Here is an 11,260-nt window from a genome sequence, read left to right as displayed (position 1 = left end):
CAAATACTAATTGGGTGTATGTACATTTCTGTCCCACTGGGAATGTGATGAAAGAAATAAAAGCTGGAATAAATCATTCTCTCTACTGTTATTCTGACATTTCACATTCTTAAAATAAACTGGTGATCTTAACTGACCTAAGACATGGAATTGTTACATTTCAGGAATTGTGAAAAACTGAGTTTAAATGTATTTGGCTAAGGTGTATGTAAACTTCCGACTGCAACTGTATGTGACTTTGGGCTTAGATTTGTCATCTAGCAAGAATAATTCATATTTAAATCTCATTTTCTATTCTTGCAATGTTTAAGCTTAAAATTAAAACATATTTCGTGTTATCATTGATCTAGCAAAAATGTATTTTCAGATTATTGGATCTTTGCTGTAATGTATTATAAAGCTTATTTGTAATTTGTATTTGTAAGAAGAGCAATATGTAGATATTTTGTAGTCACTGTGTTGTAGAAGAAACACACTTAAGTTCTAAATACTGGCTGCAGAGATTCTGTAGTTGTAAATAGCCTAATTAAATAGCCTAATATGATGTTGAAGTAGGCCATAACATTTTTCCAAATGGTTAGTGGTAGATTGTACTCCAGCGCCACGTGATTTACAGACTTTGCTGACATCTAGTGGACATTTTGCGTATAGTGATTAATTTGTCCACTGGCAGATGTTGGTTAAGTGAATACAAAGTTTACTTAGGTTCCCTCAATTCATCATAAGCTAAAATATTATAATCGTCAATCATAAACTTGTTGTTAGAAGCCCACTATTTATTTACCTTTTAAAGAAATTGAAAGGTTATTTATAGACTAAACTGTATAGGTCTACAGCAATTTCAATGGTAATGTTTTGTACTTTGCTATTTATCCACAGAAAAACAGGCTAAGGAAGAAAGCTTTTGTGTGAATTCTAAATTCATGTTTGTACATTGAAATGCCTTAGTTGTAAGGTTTTTGACAGTCAAAGCAAAACAGATGTGGTTATGATTAGTGTATAATCTATGCAATGAACCCCTGAGACTGTTCAACAATGATTTGTCAAATACATGTTTTCAACATTTTGATTGTTTCTTTCTTTCTTTGTCGAGAATCAAAATGTTAAATCTGTGTTGAGTTATTTTCAAATCAACCTACGCGAGAAAGTATGCAGGAGTATTTTATATTACAGTGGTACCCAAACTTTTTCAGTTACTGTACCACCAATTGAATTTTGCTCTTCCCGGAGAACCCCTGAAGTACCCCCTCGTGTGCATTTTACCAGTAGGCCTATGGTCTCATGAGTCTTCTCATGTACCCAATGTGGATATGCTAAGTACCCCTAGGGGTCCTAGTACCCCTGGTTGGGAACCTATTTTTTAGTAGAATAGTATTAACACATATTTTAAGACTAGTTTTCTCTGGTCAGGACTCCGAGCCCTACTGAAATACCTTGTTCTTGGCTATAACTAGGGTCTAGGGTTTTTCCTGGTCAGGTCAGGTCAAGTGATCAGGAAAAACTCAGTTCCCTAAGAAATAGTCCACTGTTTCATCATTTCCAGACGATGGCGCTGTAAAGCTGTATCTGTATGCTGGTATTGTAACAGGATACCACTCCTGGTTTGCATAGGTTTCATTTATCTGATTGGTTCTGACCTAAATTGGTTCAAAAGAATCTCAAAGCCGATTGGTGCGCGCAAAGGGTAACTCTCATTGGTCTCACTCCTCTAACGTTTAATGGTAACATTTAACAGAGCCAGCAGTGCATGTGCCTGTGGAGCTGCGACTGGCAGCAGGTGAGACTGTGTCCATGGACAAACATCGAAACTACTAGAGAAGTGATTGAATAGACTTATCTACAGTCGTTTAACTATCTTAATCCATATATCTATACTTGGAGAGGAAACGTTCACGGGGTGTATTTCTTGCAGTGCGTAAAAGTGACCTTTGAATCTCAGAACAGAAGCACGTCTCAAGAAAGCGACAATAATGTCAGGCACCTTCAGTCCCAGGATGACGAAAACCCTGGAAGATCTGAGTCTGGACTCGGGCTACGGAGCTGGGGACTCCTGCAGGTCCCTCAGCCTCTCCTCGTCCAGGTCCCGGCACTCCCACACCCACCCACACCGGGGGACCTGGTGGAACCAGATCAGCTCTCTGAGCAGTAGGAACGCCAGCTGGGACACAGTCAATACGGTGCTGCCTGAGGATCCAGAGGACATACTCTCCAAGTGTCCTCGTCTGCCGACACTGGAAGAGGTCCCCTGGACCGACCAGGAGATCGCTGAAGTCCTGCGTAAAGTACCAGGTGAGGAGGTGGCTTTCTCCGGTGACGCAGTCAGCCGTCTCTCGCTGCTCTTGCAGAGGGCTCTGGTTCGGATCTCCCGGGAGGCTCAGAGACTGAGCGAGCTGCACCGGCGATGCACGCGCTTTGAGGTGCAGAGCGCCATTCGACTGGTGCTGAGCTGGGGGCTGGCTGAGCGGTGCGTGGCTGGCACGGTGAGGGCCATTTCGCTCTACTGCATGAGCTCAGGCGAGACACTGCGTCAACGGGGCAAGTCCTCGCGCTGCGGGCTCAGCCTCCCGGTGGGACGGTTCTTCAGYTGGATGGTGGATACGCGTGTGTCAGTGCGCGTGCATGAGCACGCAGCCATTTGCCTGGCCGCGTGCGTGGAGAGCCTGGCGGAGGAAGTGGTCGTGCGGGTGTTGATGATGGCAGAGGAGCGGGAGAGAGAGCGTGAGGGCACCTGTTGCCTGGTAAATATTGAGGTCCTGGATGGGGTCGTCAATGACGACGCGGAGCTGTGGGGAGTGATGCAGAACTACGAGCATCTGATATGCGGGAAAAATGCCAATGGTAAATGTGTGTGTGTGCGTGTATGCGTGCGCCCCAACCCCGATGACACAATATGTGAATCAATTATCACTTTCCCTCTGTCCATGCACTAAATACACACACCCCTTTCCAAGAATGATGTTCTTCTCCTATGACTGCGCACAATGGAATGGTTCTTCAGTGAGCATGCATTCTGATAATTCTCTCTGGCAGCTTTTGGAAGTCTAGCTGAAAAAATGATGTAACCTCAGGGATTTAAAGGAACAAAACAAAAGTCCACTCAGGCAGAATATTCGAGAGAGAGAGAGAGAGAGGCCCTTCTAAAAAACTGACGCCGCATATGAGAAGCATGCATGTGTGTGTTGTCAGTAGCAGTGCTTGGGTAAAATCACTGGGGAAGCCAAGCCAGGAATAATAAGCCATACTACAACCTATGTGTTGTGATAATAGCGATGTTTGCTCTGTAACCTGTTAGTTCAAAATGCCTTGTGACCGTGATATAGAGGCCTAAGGCCCAGACAGTAAGAAGACAACCACACCTTTGTTTCATCACAAAACTGGAGAGCGTATTGGTGGAGAGCGTATTGGTGGAGAGCGTATTGGAGCGCAGTGGTGGAAAAGTACCCAATTGTCATACTTGAGTAAAAGTAAAGATAACTTAATAGAAAATGCCTCAACCAAAAGTGAGTCACCCAGTAAAATACTACTTGAGTAAAAGTCTAAAAAGGTTTGGTTTTAAATGTACTTCAGTATCAAAAGTAAATGTAATTGCTAAAATATACTTAAGTATCAAAAGTAAAATTATAAATCATTTCAAATTCCTTATATTAAGCAAACCAATCGGCACAATTTTCGTTTTTTATATTTTATTTACGGATTGCCAGGGGCACACTCCCAATGCTCAGACATCATTTACAAAAGAAGCATGTGTGTTTAGTCAGTCCGCCAGATCAGAGGCAGTAGGGATGACCAGGGATGTTCTCTTTATGAGTGTTTGAATTGGACCCTTTTCCTGTCCTGCTAAGCATTCAAAATGTAACAAATACTTTTGGGGTACAGGGAAAATGTAAGATTTTTTWAAAAGAATGTAGTGAAGTAAAAGTTGTGAAAAATATATATAGTAAAGTACAGATACCCAAAAAAACTACTAAAGTATTTTTACTTAAGTACTTTATGCCACTGGTTACATAACTTACAGCATGGTCAATTAAGTTAATATTTCGGTTATTTTCGGACTACTAAACAACTATTGATTTAGAACACTGTACCATCAGTCGCAAAGAAAACAGGAGCTGCCTCCACTATTCCAGGACCATTTCAACATCATTAAATCACCTATGCTTAGTCTAAAAGATTCCAAAAACGATTTAGTCCAATCAACATAAGCTAAATATGTGGTTATCCATGGTACTGATTGCTGTGTGTGTGTAAGTAGAAAAAACATGTTGACTTACACTACTTGTAGAGAAACGCCAATGCCATCCTCCTCTCTTTCATGATGCCGAAACCGTCAAACAGTACATGCTTTTAGTTTTTGTTGTTCTGGGCTACCTGGCTAAAATCCTTGCTCGCTAGCCTAACTTCCTTTCATTCATGGGCAACGATTAGCCAGCGTGTTAACATTAGCCTACTACTACATCTATCTACATATTGAACTTCCATCCTCTCAGGCCAGATGTACAATGTATGAATTTATGGTTGGATCAGAATTGCCGTTAAATCATTGGCCAGTACAAGAGTGAAGTAAAACCACAAGTCCAAATCCCTATCTCCATCCATGGCCTATTTAGGAAAGGTCCAAATTTAGCTAGCAAGACCCGAGGACAACAACACAACGAGATGCAGCAATTCAAGTTTTTTTCTGTCAATGATGTTTGCCGTGATGTGATGTGATTGGTGTGAAGCCAAATCCAAAATGGCTTCCCTTGACACTTTTTTTTAATGCGTCAGGACTATTCAAAGTTGAGCTCACTCAGGTTAGCTCAACGCTGATTGGCTATTATTGTATACTTTTTATCAAGGGAGGCCAAATGCTCCTTGGCTTCCCTTGCATTCAATGCTACGGGCAGCAACAATATCATACTCTTTTTGACCATACAGCATCAGATAGATGGGCTACACATACAGAGACAGAGGGGTGCTGTTTTGCTCGCTCAGATGCCTTCTCCATTGAGATACATTCAGCCTCTTGCGAACTGAAGGAAAATTATGGTACATTTTTGGGGGAAGCCTGGCTTCCCTTGGCATCCATGAATACATGCCACTGTGTGTGTGTGTGTGTGTGTGTGTGTGTGTGTGTGTGTGTGTGTGTGTGTGTTGATCCGAGCGCAAAGATTGATATTTCTGTGTCCACAAAAAAACATTTGTAGACTCATTCTATAGAGAGAGAGAGAATTGTGTTCTGGTTTTGGGGTTGACTAATGATGTTGTGATAATCCAAATGTCCCCCTTATTCCCTCTCTTTGTACGTCCTTGAAGTCCCCGAGCAGGCTAAATGCCCTAACTGTTACAAATGGACTCCGTGGAAAAGCAATCACGGTGATAAGTGGTGAGGTCACTGGTTTCCTAGGTCGTCTAGTACCCAGAACCATAGACCTACGCTCTGCCACAAGAATGTCAAGGTTAAGGGGAAAGCCCCACAGAGCCCGACAGACAGGAAACAGTCATTAGGTGTAATATTGTAACGGAGGACTGGAAGTGGGAGATCTCCTAGGGTGCTGTGGTTAAGCCACAGTGTGTGTGTGTGTGTGTGTTTGCGTGCGTGCATGTGTGTGTGGTGGACTGAGAAACGAGGAGTTAAAGGAAGGAGCCATGGTTCACATCACCAGTCAGAACCCTAATTGGAGGCCAGTTAGGGGGTCCTGTTTTCCTAAACCAATCACACACAGAATAGTCTCTTTCTGTTTGTTCGGATAGAAATGTGGCTTTCCATTTATAGCATTGTATGTTATGGCACGGTACTCGAATACAGTGTTGTTACTGTTTATATGTGTTCTACCTTCATTTGTACCTTCGTTTGTGCACAGTAGCCTCAGCTCACCCATCTTCCCACAGTGTGTTCTAATCAGAGGCGCAACTTTGCTTTCAAAAGTGGGGGGGACATAACCTGGCGGGGGGTCTGGGGTCCTCCCCAAAGCTCATTTTCTGCATTTCTACACAATCTAATATAACATTTTGGGGTCACTTTGATTGTTTCTTAACACTTCTACATGAATGTTATGCTTCCATGGTTATGGATAATCCCGAATGAATTGTGAAAATGATAAGTGAGCAAGTTATAGATGCACAAATATCATACCCCCCCCCCCTCCCCCAAAATGCTAACCTGTTATTGTAATGGTGAGAGGTTAACATGTCTTGGGGGTATGATATTTGTGCGTCTGTACCTTTCTCACATTCATTCAGGATTATCCTTAATCATGGTAACATCCACATTAAGTGTTTAGAAACATATTATATTCTTATTTACAATAAAAGTGACTCCAAAATGACACAATACATTATTTACAATGCATTTATATTGGTCACAAAATAATCTGAAACACAACCAAAACAAACAGCAAATGCATCCAACAAATTTGCAGAGTCACAACCTTGATGTAGTCATTGCTTGATATGAATGTGGGACCAAATACTTAACCTTTTACTACTTTAATACGCATACAAGTGAATTTGTCCCAATACTTTTGCTCCCCTAAACCCTATGTACAAGAATAGGAAGAAGGGAGAATCTGTAGACATGCGGAAAATAAAAGAACACACTCTTTGCCAGAATTCAGCCAGCCTTCACAAGAGCATAACATATTGAAATATGTTCCTTTTTGTGTTTTACACKTCCAGGAGAGGAATTATTTCTGAGTGCATGATTCAGTTTCACTGGCATATAGTATGTTCTATGGATGGCCTTAATTAAACTTCAGCAATTTCTGTCTGAGATTATGTGAACATGACTGGGAGTTCTAACATATCTGTATACATTCATTACCATCATCAGTAGTGTCTCCCAGGTCTTCCTCACATTTTTGAAAAGCCTCTATCTAGAAAAGCCTCTATCAACCGCTGATACAGTTTAGAACTTTCAACTTTAGAGGTCAACTTTAGAGGTTTGTCAGACTGCCTTAAAATAGTTTCAATCTTTGAAGCTTCTGGCTTGTCCAGTGTTTGCTACACAGAGCGAATAACGTGTTGCATCTGCCAAAGTTCCCTTCAGCCGCCTGTCACCATTTGATACTCAGATGACGCATGACAAAGAATTACCTTGGTGTACATTTATACATTATATTATCCAATAATAAAATTAATAGAACCCAACCAAGCTGCACTGCTTCTTGACACAATACCCACTTAACCCGGAAGCCAGCCACACCAATGTGTCGGAGGAAACACCGTACACCTGGCGACTGTGTCAGCGTGCACTGTGCCCGGCCAGCAACAGAAGTCGCTAGTGCGCGATGGGACAAGGACATCCCTGCTGGCCAAACCCTCCCCTAACCCGGACGACGCTGGGCCAATTGTGCGCCGCTGTAACAGAGCCTGGATGAGCGACGAGACAAGACTGTAACTACCAATTGGATACCACAAAATTGGGAGAGAAAAAAATGGGTAAAAAGAAAAAAGATGGAACTTTGTATTCATTCACTGATTGTTATAATATACTGCAAAATTCACCTGAGCTCCGTACACTGGCCTTCTCTGGCTGTTTGACCCTGCTGGGACACCTGTCACCATCTGATCCTGCTAAGACATGATGAGAATAGTGTTGTGTACTGACTGTGCACCATGACAGTGAAGCCTCTAGAGCTGTTTATTACTGTCAGTGTGAAAAGTAGGGAATTAGCTAGGGAAACTGACAGATCGGTAAAGTTACATTGCGATACTAACGTGGATCAGTTGATCTAATGGTACATCAGCTGGCAAAATCGAGCCAAGTTAATTTACTTCTGTTGAAACCGGACAAAACAAAGGCTACAAAACATTTCCATACACATAACAGCTGTTAGATACTGCTACCTGACAGATAGCTAGGCTAAAGTTAGTTCATTCACTTCAGACAGAACTTCAGTCGAGTGGGGATGAAACATTAGCTAACGTTGCATGTCAGTTACACTACTAGCTCAGCACTGGGAATAAATACATTTTTCCTGTTAAGTCAAACAGCAGTTACRTTGCCAGCTACATTAGTCAAATAAAGAGTAGCCAGTTTATGCTCTGCTTGCTTTTACAACACTGCGTAAAAGCACACAGACAACAGCTGCCTCTGCACGCTCTGTGGTGTCCACGCAGTCCTAAATCCAGCTGGCTGAAACCACCAAACATCTTACCCGACCGCTCTGAGGCGTCCYCATGGTCCTAAAGCACACTGATGCTGGATTTTGTATTACAATGCAATGCTAAAACTGGGGGGGACAACATTTTTATTTCAGAATGTGGGGGGGTCATGTCGCCCCCATCCCCAGTGAAAGTTGCACCCCTGGTCCTAATGGAATTCATTATACAACGGGTGGGTCTAATCCTAAATGCTGATAGGTTAAAAGTGCATTCCAGCCGGAGTCTATTCCACGCCGGTGGTTACTGTACCACCGGCTAAATCTATGACATTAAAATGACTATTTACTCTGTTCCATCTGACTGCGCAATCCACTGTCTCATCAATCAATCAATCAATCAAATCTATTCATAAAGCTCTTCTTACATCAGCTGATGTCATAAAGTGCTGTACAGAAACCCAGCCTAAAACCCCAAACAGTAAGCAATGCAGTTGTAGAAGCARGGTGGCTAGGAAAAACTCCCTAGAAAGGCCGGAACCTAGGAAGAAACCTAGAGAGGAACCAGGCTATGAGGGGTGGCCAGTCCTCTTCTGGCTGTGTCGGGTGGAAATTATAACAGAACATGGCCAAGATGTTCAAATGTTCATAGATGCCCAGCTGGGTCAAACAATAATAATCACAGTGGTTGTAGAGGGTGCAACAGGTCATCAGCCCAGGCAGGGAAGTTATAAACATTATCTCCACTATTTAAAGCATCTAGACATTATCTCACATTTCTTTCTCAACAGCGTAGATTTGTATAAACCTTACTGTCTGTGTCTCCGACATTTGCAACATTGTTTCAATATTCAAATAACTGTCCCACAGCAATGAACGTGTAGGGTTCGGGAGTCAGGACGAGAGAGAGACAGGCAGCGTTTCTCAGCCAGTCAAAATCATGAATCAGCTGGCATAATTTATATGGATATAAACAAAGAAATGTCAATTGAAAAAAGCTAAAACGAAACCAAATGCAGCCAGTTGGTAGTCTTTCCAGCTTCAGTTTGAAGTTATTGTGTTAGCTGTGTCGTTGACTAGCTCCTCTGAACAACAGTGTCCTAACGAGAGAGCACATTTTCTATGCCAGGTGAAATCGTGCCTCATTAGCTCATTGTTATGGATGTATCCAAATAAATTTCACTACAAAACAGCTTAAACAAATGCATCTACTATTGTTATTCTGTCTGCACTGTTTGACGTGACTGTAAGTTAGCCGTAGTTGGCTAGTTAGCAAGCAAGGGATAAGAACGTTGCCAGCCAGTATGGCAATGGAACATTTAAAACGAACGACTGGTCCATAGATACAGAACAAAAAGACAACGACCAGCCAGCTTGGGTAGCAACCCTAAATGCGTTTAGGGACTATCTTTTGTGGAGGGTTGAAATAGTATGAATAAATTAATCAAATAACGTTTTTAATGAAAATATGTCACTCATTATCTGAATATGTTGGTAACCCGTTGACTTCGTCTCGGGCCTAACAACACCCGTGCCAATATATCCTCCAAACAKCGGCTTCTCAGGCATGATCACTGAAGTAGAAACCAGTAGCACTACTTCTCAAACCAACACCGTATGTCAAAGACGTATTCTACCATGTAATTGCCTCTTTCATTTAAGGTTTTAACAACAGTTTTTAATGACAGTGTGTGTTAGTCTGTAATAACTGGGCTACTCTCTAGTGTATACAATCCTCCCACAAACATCTCGTGAATACTAATAAGTACACAGCAGCTACTACAGTAGGTTATGCTCTAAACCAGTGGTTCCCAACCTTTTTCGGTGACTGCGCAGTAAAAAAAAATTGTGATGACTTATTTTAACCCAGGATGAGTATTTTCAACATTATGAGGAGTCAATGAGCTCTAGTGTCAGAATTAAATTGGAGTGTAAAATTATGCAGTGATTGCAGTGTAAATTCAACTCAATTCAGTGGAATGAAAAAACGCGGCAATCAACTGCTGTGGTTGTGGATGATCATTATTTCGACTTGCATGTCAATGCAATTGCTCCTGCACATCCTCAAATAATCATGTAAGTGACGTCAACAACTAATAGCAAAGTTTTCACTTTGACATTTACTTAATTATAGAGTAATATCCTATTGATGTTCCACCAGGATACATTCATGTGTGAATTTTAACACAATTTTGAGTCAAATTAACTCTGATAATGTGACACTACCTGTAGAGTAACTTTAACACTATGTAGACTGGGACCAAATGTTATCTGAAACAGTGTTGAATTCAATTCTATAGGTGTTAACTTAACACTTTTATTTTTACTGTGTGCTACTGTCTGGAGTACCCCTGAAGTACCCACTCATGTGCATTTTACCAGGAAGCCTATGGTCTCATGAGTCTTCTCAAGTACCCCCTGTGGATAGGTTACCCCCAGGGGTCCTACTACCCCTGGTTAGGAACCACTGCTCTAAACACTACATACACGGCTAGAGGCCAGCATTCCGCTCTTATACTGGGGCATGGGTTTATGGCTCTCTGGGTTATGCTAAAGCTTAAAGGGACTGTTAATAAAGCACACACTAGGTGTTGATTGTTGCTTTTATGGGGGAAAGTGTCAGGTTTAATGTTACTGTGAAGCTGACATTGGTAGGTTGGCAGGTGCTGTTACTACAGTCATGAACAGGTCTAGGAAAGGATGGAAGGAACTGGATATCTAGTATTCTCTCTGTCTCTCTCTGTCTCTCTATCCCTCCCCCTTCACATTCCTTTCTCCGAGTGCCCCTCTCAATTTTAGATACATCTGACCTACACTCAATATGATCAAATGACCATGACAAATGATAGTACCTAACCCATAAACTTTGTGAAGGTAAATCCAACATATTTGATTCTCACTGTGAAACTAGATAAGGTGCTTCCTCTCACGAGAGGATCTGTTCTCAGCGTTCTCTCTTCTCTGCGCTATCCACACACACAGCTTGATATCTCATCATCATCCTCCTCTCAGATCTCTATAACAGCAGGCTCATACTGCCTCTGCACCATAACATCTCTAGATGTATCATCTTGTATGCCTCGTTGTCTTCCAGAGTAGCGGCTATCCCTTTATAGTTTTTACTTCTCTGTTTGAACAGGGTCATGGTTTGTGTTAACTGGGAAGCTACATCATTTTAG

General features: G+C 41.9%; 1 protein-coding gene across 2 annotated transcripts in view; it reads left to right on the top strand.

Moving 5' to 3' along the window:
• Nucleotides 1-1,757: 1,757 nt before the first annotated feature.
• LOC111975030 (ankyrin repeat and BTB/POZ domain-containing protein 2-like) overlaps nucleotides 1,758-11,260 on the top strand; it is a 28,134-nt gene continuing 18,631 nt past the window's right edge. For both annotated transcript variants that reach the window (XM_024003175.1, XM_024003176.2), the window contains exon 1: nucleotides 1,758-2,838. In XM_024003175.1, coding sequence (XP_023858943.1) covers nucleotides 1,971-2,838 — 868 coding nt within the window. In that variant the 5' untranslated portion in view covers nucleotides 1,758-1,970. The remainder of the gene's footprint in view (nucleotides 2,839-11,260) is intronic.

This window comes from Salvelinus sp. IW2-2015, linkage group LG15, assembly GCF_002910315.2.
Source record: "Salvelinus sp. IW2-2015 linkage group LG15, ASM291031v2, whole genome shotgun sequence".
Taxonomy (NCBI): domain Eukaryota; kingdom Metazoa; phylum Chordata; class Actinopteri; order Salmoniformes; family Salmonidae; genus Salvelinus; species Salvelinus sp. IW2-2015.
Note: the sequence above shows the minus strand (reverse complement) of the source record. Positions and strands in the feature narration are given on the sequence as shown.